The 15209-nt window shown below is 39.5% G+C and overlaps 1 protein-coding gene across 8 annotated transcripts in view; it reads right to left on the minus strand.

Annotated features, from left to right (window-relative positions):
- The window catches only part of PLCB4 (phospholipase C beta 4), a 182301-nt gene that overhangs the window by 62378 nt on the left and 104714 nt on the right, over positions 1-15209 (minus strand). For all 8 annotated transcript variants that reach the window (XM_079298543.1, XM_079298538.1, XM_079298541.1 and 5 more), the window contains 4 exons: positions 6975-7054; positions 6399-6452; positions 1198-1279; positions 401-501 (listed from right to left, as the gene is read on the minus strand). In XM_079298543.1, the coding sequence (XP_079154669.1) occupies positions 401-501; positions 1198-1279; positions 6399-6452; positions 6975-7054 (317 nt within the window). The remainder of the gene's footprint in view (positions 1-400; positions 502-1197; positions 1280-6398; positions 6453-6974; positions 7055-15209) is intronic.

A 15209-nucleotide genomic window follows, 5' to 3' on the forward strand; every position in this document is an offset into this window, starting at 1 on the left:
CTTCATAAAACAACATGTAAGTCCTCCAGCTGAGAATAAATTGGGTGAAGAAACTTTTCAAACTTCAATTTTCTTACTTAATTTAATTAGTTCATATACTGTGTTAATCACCTAAAGGAGCAAGTTAAAAATTATAGTAGTTAGTGAAGCCAATGCAAAAAAAAAAAAAAAAAAAAAAAAAGTTCCAGGTGCTTCCTTTAACTCATGTAAAAGTTGCTCTAAAATACAGAGTGAACTTTTACATTAATAGTCTAAGAAGGAGGAAGAAGTAAAACATAGGCTGGAGCTTGTTCTAAAGTACTGCTGATGCTACTAGGATCAGTGTTCTGTCACTATCAGTTATGGACTAAAATTACAGCAAAATGTCTTTAAAGCAAGAGAATATTAAATTTGAACTTACATCTTCTTAAAGAGGTCCTCTATGTCAGTTCGGGGACATATCTTTTGGGTGAGCTCATAAAATTTCTCATAAGTAAAAGCTGCAGGCTCAATTTCATCATTCTGCAACAAAATGCAAAGGTACATTTATCCAGACAAGAGAACTTATGTGCTCTTTTCCCAAGAGAATATTTTATATCAGAAAAAAGCATCGGAGAACTGGTTTAGCTCCTTCCCAAGTAAAATCTACCTGGTTTCTTTTGTACTCTCTCAAAGTAATTCTAAATTTATCTTTATCATAGATCTGTTTGATGTGCTTATATTCTAACTTCAGAGTAACAATAATTCTACATAAACACAGAGCTGGAAAACAACCTATTTCTCTTCTGTAGCTTAAAAAAAAACCCACAACAACCCAAACCCAAAAAGTTCAAACCATCACCTCTCTGGAGCTGCTGGCAGGGGCTCCCACTGCAATTGGAGAGCAGCCCTCCAAAGGAGGGGAGCAAAGAGCAGAAGTCCAAGAAATTTAACAAAAAAATGTATTGCGTGCATATTTTGTGCTTATATACTTTGCATAAATGAACAAAAGGTAGTTTGTGACAGAAAAGAAGGGAAATCTCCTCTAACAGGTTTAAGGACCTCTGTGTCATACAGATTTAATTACATTTTGGCTCTAGTAAACACCCTCCAGTCGTTAGTAAGTAACACACAATAGGCACGCTTTTTGTGATGCAAATTACTTAGATTACAGCTAAAACGTCAATGAGTCATCACTTTATTAGTGCACAAAAACAGTTATTCAAAGCCATTAAATACCTTTCCGCTGGGAAGACCTAATTCCTTAAGTGCCTGAAAGATCACTTTTTCTGTTTTACCTGATGCAAAGGTTCTGGTTATGCTAAAACAAAAAACAGCAGAGAAAAAAAAAACAACAACAGAGAAATGTTAGTCACTTTTTAAACAATCAGTTCTCTCTCTCTTTTGCTTTTCCTGCCAACATTTTCCTCTGGCTTCAATTGATGAATGTAAGCAGCTTCCAAGAAATAGTGCAGTTGAAGAAGTGCTCTAAGCACCACAGAGCAGAGCAGCTCTGCCTGCAAGCCAGCCTTTAGAAAACACATCAAAATAATGAACTGCAAACAGAACAAAAGAGGGGTTTTTTTCCCCAATACACTGGGATACAGAGCCATGCAAAGCGTTTTTTTCTTTGCTCCTTTAAGCTGTGCGCTGATATAAATGACTTTAGAAAGCAGCAGATTCTCTTGTCTCTGGTCATTCCCGGTTGTGGTGATTTCCTTTCCATTCCAGGTGTTAAACTGCCTCCATAAGGTAGGAGTGGGCTGTTCCAAAAGGCTGTTCCCAAATCCTTCTCCGTTCCTTTTCAAGCAGCTGCTGCTATCAAGAGACTCCCAGCCACACTCCAAACCCCATTCCCTGCTGCAGTGCTCACTCCTCCCTCTGGATGCTCCCTCACCTCACAGGCATTGAGAATATCCTGTCCTAGTCATGTTACACACAAATCCTTTAGGTAGACTTCAGCTGCCACTGGAATATTTCCACCAAATTGATGAGCATCCTGCTCCTTCCCAAAGCATGATTTCACCATGCATATGACTGACAAACTGGTTTCACTTGGAATTAGATAAATCCCACAAAATGCAGCTATTGGGTAGGATTAATATGAGAGTGGTCTATTTCTGTTTCCATTTGAGATGAGACTGAATAATCTCTGGATCTGGAAAGGGGAATCCAAACCTGACAGCTCTCCTGCCTTCTGTTTAGGGCTTGAGCTAAAATGCTGTGACCCACAACCCCTTGATTTAGTCTGAGAGAGAAACTGAAGTCAGTATCAACATATATTTCTCACAAAAGATGTACATTGGGAAACACTCTATGGTTGCTGATAAAAATGTGTTGTTCTTTATCATCAAGTGAGATAACCATTTCCTGAGACTTTTAGTTAATCTCATGCATAATAAATAATTTCAGATGGCAAGGGACGTGAAACAAATTGTTGCTGCTATTTGTTGCCATAGCAATTCATGGTTGTTTTATTCTCCAAAACACTCTAAACTGCCTATGTAAATATTTTCATACTAATAAAATCAAAATCAGGAAGTGAAAATATCTAAATAATAAAAAAATATTTTAACAAAACTTAGGCATGTTTTTCTTCCTACTGGGTCCATACAACAGTTAGATTTTTATGTCCCTATTTAGGCATCTAAGTTAGTTGTTTGATTTTCCAAAGCTGATAAGTACCAAGATATTTTCACTAAAATATAGACTGAATTTAACTTTAGGCACTTGTTTCTTAAAAAAAACCTCAGGCATCTATTTTTTCTGCTAATGCTAAACCATAGTAATGTTCTCTCGACAATTTACAACCTATTTCCAGCCCTGTAAATTTCTATGTCTTTTGTAATGAATTGGACTCCAATAATAAATGTCCTGTAAAATATGTAATATTGGTGTAAGTAATTAATCAGATGTGTGCCAAGATTCCATGGCTGCAGGGAACTTACTTTTGATGCCAAATGTATTTTTTTATTTCACAAAAGCTGACAGCAAACATAGCAGTAGTTTGTAATGAGGGCAGCAGTGTAGAGAAGATTGCATGAATCAAAAAAGATTGTAAAAATACAGTGTGACACATTCATTTTGCTAAGACTATTGCAAATTAAACTGCTTTTCCTTTTATCAGAAGAGATTTCATCCTAGGAGATTTACATTCACCTTGACACCTACAGGTGTTTACTCCTCATGTTCCACCTACAGTGGGTTGGGGCTTATGGTAATATGCCAATGTACTTCCTCACAAATATTTAAAATACTTCCCAACTCTGGAACTGAGGGATATGACTCTATTGTGCTTGTTGATGGATTAAATGACTTGGTTACTTCAGACTTTCACCACTTTCCAACAATTACCTCCAAAATCAAGCCAGCACAACCTGTGGAAATCCATCTTCTACCATGGCTCCACTGAATTTATCAGCTTGGCTTGACCTGCCTACACTGTCCAAGGAATTATCTAACTTTGATTTCCAAACAACACTGAAGTATCCAAACAGATTTCTTCCAGACACTCTGGAGCAACTGATATGAAATACACTTTAAAAAACTCTACTTTCATATTAACTTAATTAAACTACTGGAAAACACATTTAAGCTTCATCCTAGTTTAGCTTCTTCTATTTTTACTATGTATTTTCATAGTTAGAACCTAAACTTGCTTGAATCCTTTCAAATGCAGTTATACAAAGGGAGAAGCATAGACTGAGCAAAGCTAATTTCTAACCAGGCTCTAGATGAGCAGATCTAACTCACTCCCATTTTCTCTATTTTCTGCCAGCAGAAAGTTGAAGAAACCAAGTAGATTTTTTTTCTTAACACTGATCTGTTTACTCATCTGTTACAGTAGTGTTAAAAGCTGAACGTACAAAATATCTTACAAATGCCATGCTTTTGCAAGAGCTATAAATGTAATTCTAGACTCAGACTGCTAAAATTTATTAAAGCCCAGAAGGCAAAACTGTTACTCTCCTAAGGTTTTCACACTGCTAACTCCCAGAGCTTCTCTCCCAAACACAGTACATCGACAGCAAGAGATCTATGCCCCAGAATACATTAAAATCCAAAAGCAGCTTCAGAAAAATCTATGTGACTTTGCAGCTCCCAGCTGTATAGCCAAGGAGTAATTAATATTTATAGTATTTGCCACCAACAGCCTGAGGAGTGTCACCTTCTCAAGGCTCATCATTCCCTATGGGGAATGTGATAGCTGCAAAATTCATTTCAAACTTGGGAAGAAATGCAGGGAGCTCTGATTCTTGCAGGTGAGATTTTTTTTCCCCTTGGTGTTTTACTGCACTTCTGTGTAAAAATGAAATACAGGTGGATCTTGTGATACACATTCCTACAGCTGAACAAACCTGCTGGGGTTTTTTTTTTTCTGAGAGAGAAGCATTCCCATGTGTATCCCCAGAGTTACAGTAATTGCTACAGGAGTCCCTGGCAGCAGGAGGAGAAGGAGGAAGCAGGGCTGAATAAGTAACAGTGGATTTAAAACAAGGAAAAGGGAAAGGTCAATTGGAGGGGAAGCACCAGTGGTTTAAACCAGTGGAAGAGGTACTGGGGAGGAAGCTTGGGTAGCAAATGTGAAACTTTGGTGCCCCTTGCAAAGCAGAGCCATTCAGCTCACATTTCCCAGTGCTTCCTGCCTTGCTTCCTCAGACACACACCCCTCTCCTTATGCATCTCCCTCCTCCTCTCTCCTCTTGATCTCTCCACTTCCTTTCTCTGCACTAAAGGTTCATGGAAGCAAGGGGGAAGCAGAGAAATTCCCCCATCCCTGGGTGTCTGTGTCTCACTCCAGGATCAGCAGCTCCTGCTGGATCAGGCCAATTCCATGGCCTTGCCATCCTACCTCAGGGCCCTGAGTCTCTCTCTTTTCCAATGCAGCTCTGCAGAGCAGATTGCTTTTTTCTGTCCTCCATTCATGTTCCTCTTCTCACTGACACCTCTCCTTTAAGTGGGTGACACAGAACTTCCCATGTGAGCCCCATAAATTTGCCACATTTTACCCACATCAAGACAGAACATTCCTTGGAGTATCCAAATGCAAAGGAGATTCAGCTTCATGGAATAGTAAGATCCCTTCTGAATTTATAAGCAACCTACTTTTAAAATAAATTAAACTGCTAGGGACTGATTTATGTTAACCTGTAAATAGTGCAAATTCAAATTTAAAGATTCAATACACTGGACCCAGTGAACTGGATTTTTAAGCATCAAACAGCCTGCATACACAAATCAGTATGCTGAAGCACAATATAGAGAATTTATGCCTCACTAAACGTGATGTAAAATATTTAAAGGCAGAAACAGTTTCAGACAAGCTAGCACACTATAAATTCATACTGTGGAATAGGGTTCTGTGTTCAAACACAGGCATAAAGCTGTAAAGTCCTGAAAATTGATTTGTCCCTGTGGTATTGTTCCCTCATCATTACCCTCCAGCTGATGATATTCCTCATGGGACTTCTGCACAGGAGGTGCTTCATGGTAGCTGAGTTTGAGAAATAAGCAGGAACTTGGCCATGTGAGAACTGGAAGAATAATGTACTCAAAGAGCTTTAACACTGTCAAGATGTCACCTGAGACATGAAGCTAAATAAATCTGGAAAGCAGTATGGCAGGCCCTTTGTCTTTTTGGAGATTCTATAGATGCAAAATCCTCTTTTCCTCTTTGAAAAAAACAAATGTTGTGTGAGGCTTATCTTACAAAATTCTCCCTCTTCCTCCCTTCTTCTGCGAGTTTCTCTTTATGAAAAGCCAGCATGCCCCAAAAATCTGGTTTGCATGTACTTTAAGAATGAAGATCTAGAACAGGAGGGGAGAGTATCATTGCCTAGACAGAGGACTGAAAATCAGTAACTTGTAATAATTAATAGCTGCACAGAAGGACAGATGCTGTCCTGGCTTTGCTGCTCCTGACAAGTAACCAAATAATTAATTTACCATGTGGACAAAACCAAATATTATCCTGGGGGGTTCCTATAAAAGCAGAAGCATTTTTGGCAGACACACATGTCTCTTTTACAAGGAACTACAGTTTAAAAGCACCTTTTTGTCCTCTACTTAACTGGCCTGCAAGCTTTTATGGTTCTTTTTTCAAAGTATTTTATCAAATTTTACAACTGAAAAACCCATCCCAGGCTTTGAGGAATGTTAGGCTGAGAAATCTGATGCTCTTAGCTCTAAGTGACTTTGAAAACTATTAGAAGGACTTGTATCTTCATTATAATGGACTGCAAAAAAAAATATCACTAGGCTGATAAGAAGTCCTGCCTAGCTTAGCAAGGTGGGCAGATAAGAATATCTAATTCTGTACTTAATCTTATATATGTAATAATAATAAAATTAATATTCTATTCCATTATTAAGCCACTGAATTTTGTTAAAATTATAGAACTAGGAACTGAAAAAACCTAGAGCTTCCCAACTGTGCTTACCTCCGGACTGGAATTTTCCCATTTGTGTTTGTTAGAAAGGCCAGCTTCATCCAGCTGAAATTAGGAATGAAATATTTTTAAAATACTATTTATTACAACAGGGGTCTTGATACATGTCTGCTAAATGAGTACACACAAATAATTGTTCTGCAATAAAAACATTTTTCTGTAAGCTTTTAGTGCTTGAGGCAGAGCAGTTCTTTAACTGTAAAAGCAAAAAGCAGCTAAAAAAAATCAGTACAGCAATTAACACAAGTGTAAAGATGAGAAAGTCTCATAGGGTTTTGCTTGCATATGCATCAAGGAAAAAACAAACCAGCCAATAATTAAAATATGCACTACAATAAATCAAATGAACAATTACAAATTCTCCTGTAATTTCTCCTGGGCTGGTGCCAGATATAGCCTTGAGACATCTTTGGTCTCAATAAAACACAAACTCTTAACTCATTTAACACCATTTTCTTTATGACACTGTTTTGTAAATGTCAAACTATGGAAAACAATTTTTTTTTCAATTCCAAGGAAAATACAAGGACAGAAAAATAAAGAAGGGGAGGAAAGAAAGTAACTTACTGTTTCTTGAGACACGTCATTGGACTGACATTGTTAGCTCTAAAGTTATGTATGATGGATCCAAGCCCTTCTACCCATTGCTGAAAAACACAAAAACACCAAAACACCAAATTGGGAAAACTGAAGAGAGAAAAAGCAGGAAGGTTTGTCTTAGGGGAAGGCTTCTCCATCGATAATGTCAATAACCTGTGTTGAGGAAAAAACTACCCAGTTCACAGCCCACAGCATGGAAAACTCCAGCCACATTTCATCCTTTTTACCCATTTCTGTTTCATCCTCCACTAAACAAAGGGATTGTGCTTTTCATTCTTCTAAATGCTGCACATAGAATCAGCAGTGCTAATAAATCAGTTTATTGCCAGCCAAGGCAAGTGATCTACTGACTGCTTCATTAAGGCCTCTATTTATATCCTGTATGAACATTTGCCTCCCTTTTGGTGGTGGGGGGCAATATCAGCTATTAATTGAGTGCCATTATCCAATGTGTGAAGATATATTTCACTGGTCCAGTTTAGAAAAGGAATGAAATAAAATATTAATAATAATAAGCTAGAGCAAACCACGGGGAGGCACAACAACTGCTCAGCAACACCAACCTCTGTTACATATTCAAGTCCTGCTTGTTTGCTTGTTTTCATCCTTAAAATGCACAACATTCCAAATAATCACTGGGATGACTTCCAGCCAACAGCAGCATTGCAGCACTTGTTGATGTAATTCCTCTTTTAGGGATCTATTTTTTCTGCTGTAGTCTGCACCCCGACTTTGCAGAGCTGCAAGGCTTAGACCCTGACATGAACACTCATTGATTTCAGCAAGAATCCTGGCAGGAAAAAGCCATGGGAAGAGGAAAAAATGGCAGTGCTACAAGCCAAGTTCGATCTCAATTATGCCATTGTAACACTGGGGTTACTCAACTGATCATTTACACTGGTGGAATTGAGATGGGATTTGGTCTACTGCTAAACATTAACCTTGTGAATAAAGGAGCTTTTTTGCTTCTGGCCAAATGCTGTGCATGCAGCTTGAGCTGACTTGGGCAGGATCCAGAATATGACACTTATAAATAGATGCAGATGAGTATATTTTTCTTTTCATGAATGAGTGCTGTACATCTGCAAGACAGATGAAAAAAATCATGATTTCTATTGGAGGAACACTAACCTCTTTGGGAAATGGCACATTGTAAACTGCAGGCAGCAAATCCCTGGGGGCTAAAACAAGGTCTAAGGTGTCAATTCAACAGATAAACAACACACTTAAGGAGACCACTGCACTCATGAAATATTAAATCTGTTTTGCTTCAGGAAAAGTAGTCACTTATCAAAATATGTGTTAATATTTAAGTGTTCTTTTTGAAGTTTTCTTTTAAATATGTACTGCAAAAAATACGCATTTAAATAGATCAAAAGTGTGTCTGAGAATCATTTGTAAAACAGAACTATCACTTTTGAAAAAAGGTAGTATTTGGGGTTTTCTTAGGTGTGTTTTTGGGCTTGAAAACAATTTCCCAGTAGGAGTCTGCCCTCCCATCTCTCTTTTTTCAATTTGTAGTAATAGGCTGAAGGGACTGCCTAGGAAGATAAAGAAAGCAAGGTTCATGAGGCAAGATAATATTATTTATTAGACCTGATTTAACTAGAAGCCACTGACAGATTTAGGAAACACTTATCTTTTCCTACAAATGTTCCCTCACCTCAGATGATAAAGGAATGGTGCTTGTGATAATTCCAGGGTAAATGCCTGAACAAATCTTACATAGACTTCAATTTCCTAGAGCTGTTGAAATTCAGCTATCATTAACTACCTACACTTGGGGTTTGTGATTTGTTTGGGTTTAGGTTTGTTTGTTTGTTTGTTTTTTTGTGGGTTTTTTTTTTTGTTGTTTGTTTGTTTTTGCATTTGCAGGGGTTGGCTTGTTTGGTTGGGTATTTGTTTGGTTTTGTTCTTGTTTAAATCAATTAAATGTAACATTCCTTCTGCATTAACACTGTCACAGCTATACAGACATTTGTCCTCATATGATCTGCATTGATACCCCTTCAAAACTCCTCAGCATTCCAACACTGACCCAATCACTTTGTTTGCATATTCACTGCAAACAAAAATCCCTTGCAAAATTAAATTACACCAATTGCAGTTGTGAAAAAGCTGCAGGCTTTCTCCCATTTTTTCTGCCAATAAACCACTACTGGTGCAGTACTGACCATACCAGCCTTTCATTTGGAACTAAACACCTACAAATCCATTCTGATGTGAAGGCAATGGATTATGACTACACCAGATATAACAAAAACTAACATTGAAAAGTAACACTGGTCAACACTCAGCTCTGAAGTTACTTCTGTTGATCTAAAAGAGCTGCTAAAAAGGAACACTGCTAGAAAAACACACAAGTGAAGAGAGAAATCAATACACTAAGCACTTCCCAAGTGATTTTTTTGCAGGAGTTGTCTTGATGGTTCCCACTTCAGAGGTCTCCCTAACCTTTTTTCAGTGTTAATGCCCTTCTCTGACAGAGATGCCAAATCAGAAATTACACTCCCTTGGAGCACAAGAGCACAAACCTACAGCCAAACACTGCTGAGCCACAAAAAGAACACATTTCTGCTGGCAGCAAGCAAAGAGGGACCCAAGAGCCTCTGTCCAGCTCCAAATCATCTTTACATTGGTGTGATGTGCCCTGGGCAGGACGTGGCAGCTCCAGAGCCACGTCTGCCCATCTGTTCCATGCCACAGCACAGCATCTGCTTGCCTGCCCTTGGCTTTAGGGCAAGAGCAGGTTCTGCAGTTTCACCAGATGCTGCCCACAGTTATCAGCTGCCCCCACATTAACCAGGAATACAGCAAAAATCCCAAATTCAACAACACATTCAACACAGTCAGACTTTTTGCCCCTCTGAGCCAGAATAGTCTCAAATTAATATTGTCTTCATACTTGCTTTTAAGGTGCTGTGATCCAGTGCACAGATAGTCACAAAATTCAATGTCAAGCTAGAAATATATTGCTTTCCTGACAACAAATCATTCCCAGACTTAATGTACACTTGTCTGATGACCTTGCAGGTGGAATGAAAGAAAGGCTCAGGTTTTTCTCAGCTAACACACAGACAAATACATCAGCCTTGCTTGTATTCTATGACAGCACTCCTTATTTTACAGATGAAGCTGAAAGACCTGTATATCTGTGTAACAGGGATAAAGATCCTCAGTTCTCTTCTTTCATTTTCAAATCACTATCTGTGCAAAGGAAGAAAATCCTATAACAGGCAGAATTCTGAAATTAGTTATATAGGAAACACCTTGGTCTTAGAAAAAAATGGTTTTGATAGAAATCAGGTACATTGGATTCTTACTGATGCTAGTGCTGAATATTTTCCAATTTTCAAAATATGATTCAGTACTTTTAATCTGTTGAAGTAATTCCTGAATGGCTCCCTATATACAAATATTATCTCAGATTCACATAGAGGAATCTGGACCCTGATATCTAATCCTAAAAAATCAACAGTCATGAAAAGAAACAAAACCAAGCACCAGTTCACCTTAAGCTCAGACCCACTCAGGCTGATGCAAGAGGCCAAAATCTACACTGTAGGCTGGAACAAGCACTGTGGTTTTTTTCTCTGACAAGATCAAGCACTGTCAAACATCTTCAGAAGGGGCAAGAAAAATCAATCAGAGAAGCACTCTCTTAGCTTTTGCTGTTGGACTGAAATGCTTCTGAGGCACTTAGTGACCTGTGTTAGCTGAGGTTCACCAATGAAACATGGGCAGAACTGCAGGGTGCACAAATAAGTTTGGCCTTTCAGCTCTATTTTAGCCATCAACCTTTCATTTAGGCAGGGTTAAAAAGGACAAGAATTATGAAAGGCTAAAAATCACCATCGCCTCCAGCTCATGAAATTTCAGACAAGGCCATGCATGGCTTATTGACTGTTGGGGTCAGTATTACCCAGACCTCTGGAGATTTTACCTTCCTTTTTCCAGTGCAGCCTCTCCAGAGTTGCACTCCACTGAGTCCAGGCATCAGGAAAGCCAGGGAGGCAAGGAAGCATTGCTCTCTGATTCTGGTGTTCAGTATCTGGCTGCCAAGGGCTCCATAGCTTGAATGAAGGCTCAGGAAGCCCACCAAGAATTGCTTCCCACCTCTCCCCAAGACAGACCTGGGCTGGCAGGAATCTCTGGCACTTGCCCTCAGCCAGCAGATGTCCCCATTCTCTCAATGCAAACATCTCAAAATTCCTCTCAGCTCCAAGAAAACCACACTTCCTCTCACTCTAGGCAGCCACAGACCTGAGGAGTGACAGTGCCAAACCTCTGCCCTACCCTGACCAAATGCAGCACTGATTTTTGCAGGATACTGCAGTGACATCCTTGCAGTATTTTCACAAAGATAAAAGGGATGCTTCTGACTTTCAAGTATTCCATGAGGAAAGCTGAGGCTCACACAGCTCTGTACTGGGAGCTGCCCAAAGTGTCCAAACTGCTACCACAATTCAACAAAGCTTCCCACCCTGGAGTAGCTTTTCCAGCATTGGAGGGGCTTGCTCTGAAAGGAGCTGGATGAATCACTTTGGCTGCTCTTGTATGCAAACTAAGAGAAACACAATGGAGCTTTCACAGTGAAATCAACCTCCTGGCTATGAAGAACCAGGGCTAAAGTTGTTCATTTACTGATAATTCCACAGTGGCACAGCCAAGAATGTACATGAAAAGGCAGAAAAGCACATGCAAAGCACCAATAGTCAATTGAAGGCTAGGATATGAAGATTTCTGTAGGGAACATGGAAAAACATACTTGGCACAGGTGAGGTATAGTCATATATTTAAGGCAGTCATGATATAGGAATGTTTATCAGATGCCACATATTTCCACAGTGGGACACAGAGAACAGCAGGAGGCTTCTAGAGATCTGTTCAAGTGAGTTTGCAGATTCCTTGAAAAGTTTTGCTTTGAAACATCAAAACAAGCCAAAGCTTTGGGAAAACAGAACTTTTCTGTAGAATATTTGTGGAATATTCCCATGGGAATCTTCTGCTACTTTCTATTTGCCCTCTTAACAATATGATTTGGGCAAATATTTAATAGCTTGTTTCAGGGGAAAAAAAAAATAAATCAGGGTCAATGAGGCTGGGCTAGATGGAGAACCTGGTCTAGTGGAAGATGCCCCTGCCCATGGCAGGGGTGTTGGAATTGGATGGTCTTTAAGGGCCCTTCCAACCCCAACTGCTCTGTGATTCTATGAAATAGCATTTTTTTTTTTGTTAATCAAAGAGTCTCATTAGTAGAAACACCAACAATAGCAACCGACCTGAAGTGCTTAGTCTTAGCAAAACCATTTTAAACTGTAATGAAAGAAATTCTCATTCCAGCTGAGAAGTTTAAGAATGTCAAAATGAAAAGTTTTCAACTGCAGTTGACTTCCATGCCATGAATATTGTTAGCTGTGTGATAAATCCTGCATTTCCCTTATGTTGTTTCTCAGTGTGTAAGTAATTAAGCATTTTAGCACATTCTGCTCATTCTGGTGCCTCACAGGTTAAGCCACCAAAGTGGGAATCACAGGTAGGATACACCTATTTTCTGTCAAATCCAACTAAAGATGTAAAACCAGTGTAAAAGATTGCTCTACTCTCCTTCCCACCCTATCTCCCCCATGGCTGTTCCCATCCCAGATGCACTGCCAGAGGAATGCATCAGCACTTCCCAAAGCCAGATTATCTTAAACACTTTGGGAGCTTTGCCTCTAAACATGATTTTAACATTAAGGCTCTTCCATGTATTGATTTAGGAGCGTTCACTGAACTCCTCTGCCAGCAGGGCTTGGGGAGCAGTACTTTCTTTCAAGCAGAAGGGCAAAATCTTTGAGTTAGAGAGATGGTGCTTTCCAAGAAAACAGCTGGAGCTGGGAAAGAACAACCACCAGGACAAATTCACCCCTGATATGCACTAATATTAAGTAATGTTAAAGAAGCTGACTTAGGTTAATCTTCTAAGCTAAACTCCTCAACGCATTGCCAGAGTGGAAGAGCAAAGAAGACAAGAAGTCCAGATTTTGGGTTGCTGAAGTACAACAGCTTTACTGGACTAATGCCAGTGTTGGACAGGCAGCCCACATGCCAAGGGCTGAGACCTCACATCAGCACTAGATCACTTCTGCCCCAAGGAAATTCATTCCCAAATACTCACTGGCCTTTTAAACTGTCCTAGACTGAAGAAAACAGATTATCCAATTACTAGGGCACAGAAAGTCCATCTGGGAAGTAAAAAAGAAAAATACACACATATGCTCTCATCTCTAATATATGTGCATGTGTGTGTTAATTTTAGCTCAGGATAATTTATATAACCTGATTTAATCAGGATTCCAAACATCAGGTTTTAAATTCCACCTTTTACAGTCACTCTCTACTACCACAGTGGAGCTGCTTTAGGAGTGGACCACGACAGCTGCTTGCAATCAGAGAAAGAGTACACCCTATTTTGTGGCTGTTTTAAGAGTGGAAATGAAAACCAATTTCTCAGCTGAAAACACCAATAAAATTTAAGTAGATAGAATGTAAATACCAGAGCTAGAGCTTGGAGACGAGTGGAGAGATAATAAACACACTCTTGTTGTTGGAGTAGCTATACTTGGAGCTCAGCAATGGCTGGGCCAGCCCTGCTGAGCACCAGGGGCACACAGTGGTGACAGATGACAAAACTAGCCCAGGATGGGCACGGAGAGGAGGGTCCAGCACTGCCCACAGCAGGCTCCAGCCCACCTGCCACAGCTGGGGACTGTCCCACCCTGCCACCCTGTGCCAGGGACCTGGCAGAACCTGCTTCCCAATGGCACCACTCCTTGCATGGACAGGCTGAAGAAGCCAAGAATTTCCACCAATTTTCTTTGTCATGATTAGTCCCATTTTAACCCAGCCTCCAGTGAGTAACAACTGCTTCTTTTCAAATTGTAAATTATCACCTACAGAAACCTTTCCGGGCAGAAAGGTTCTAAGCTTTTGAGCTTCCATCTGCCATCAATTCCCTCATTTTAAAGTATCCCAATGCTCTGTTCCTCACAGCAACAGGGGGGACAGCAGAAACCACAGGTTTCTTACACCTATTTCACAACCCTCACACATATCTGGGCAGCTTAAGCTTCAGTCATTGCCCCTTCTCCACATTCTTACCTCTGTCATTTCAAAGGAGGGGGAAATATTTATATTTGAACCTGGATTAATTTGAGGCCTATTTTAAACTGCTGTTAGCAGCTGCACAGCTACTTAATGCCATGCAAAGGCTTGTTTTTTCTAGAGAGGATTTACTTTGTCATACAAGAAAGATGTTTTCTCCTGAACAAAATAGGAAGAATTAAGCAGGAGCACTTCTATGTGCAGATAACTCCTAGAAAATTCTATTTTAGCTCAGAAGTGCAGTAGCAAGTTGATGTATTTACCATATACCAAAGGTCAACACAGTACAGGCCAAATTCCCCAGCGAAGGCAACTTAGAAATCTCTACATTGTTTTTTTTTTTTTTTTTTGGCCTGGTCTGCTTTATGCTCTCCCTTGTGCCTCAAACATATCATATCAGATGAGATGGATCATCACTGCTGACAGTTCTGGGTACATATTTTGGTGGAAAGGCTCTCAAATGCAGAATTCTGACTTCCATGGGCCTCTCAAAGCCTGCCCACTGCAGCATGACACACCATTTCTGTAAGGCTGGGCTGTTAATGAGCACTAGATCTTTTCAACAGCATAATTAGCTCATCTCTTGTGACAGTCTCTGTAATGGACCAACATTCTCACAAACCAATTAGTCTAATACAGGTTATTGAGATCTAAGACAGCTGAGAAATTTAACTGCAGCTGTTTCCAGAATAAATCAGAGACAGGGTTAAGTATGAAAGTGAATGCTTCCAACATCTCCTTTGCTTAGCTTTTTTTCAAATGCTTTCAAAACATAACTCTGGCATGTTATTTCCCTTAAAGCCTGCTGAAAATACACACAGTAAAATCAATTTAATGTACCCATGCAAGTTATACAAGTATTTCTCCTATAAAGGAGTTTACTCAACATTGCCAGTTTCCAGAAATATAGATCCAAAGCAATGAAAAATAAACCAGGTCTAGCAAAGGATTAAGTGATGTTGCATTCAGCAAACAGTTTTAAAGGAGGGCATTTACCAGGTGTGTGATACTGATCACTATTTAATATTTATCTTACAGGAAGAACAGATTATAATC

This window comes from Erithacus rubecula, assembly GCF_903797595.1.
Source record: "Erithacus rubecula genome assembly, chromosome: 2".
Lineage (NCBI taxonomy): Eukaryota > Metazoa > Chordata > Aves > Passeriformes > Muscicapidae > Erithacus > Erithacus rubecula.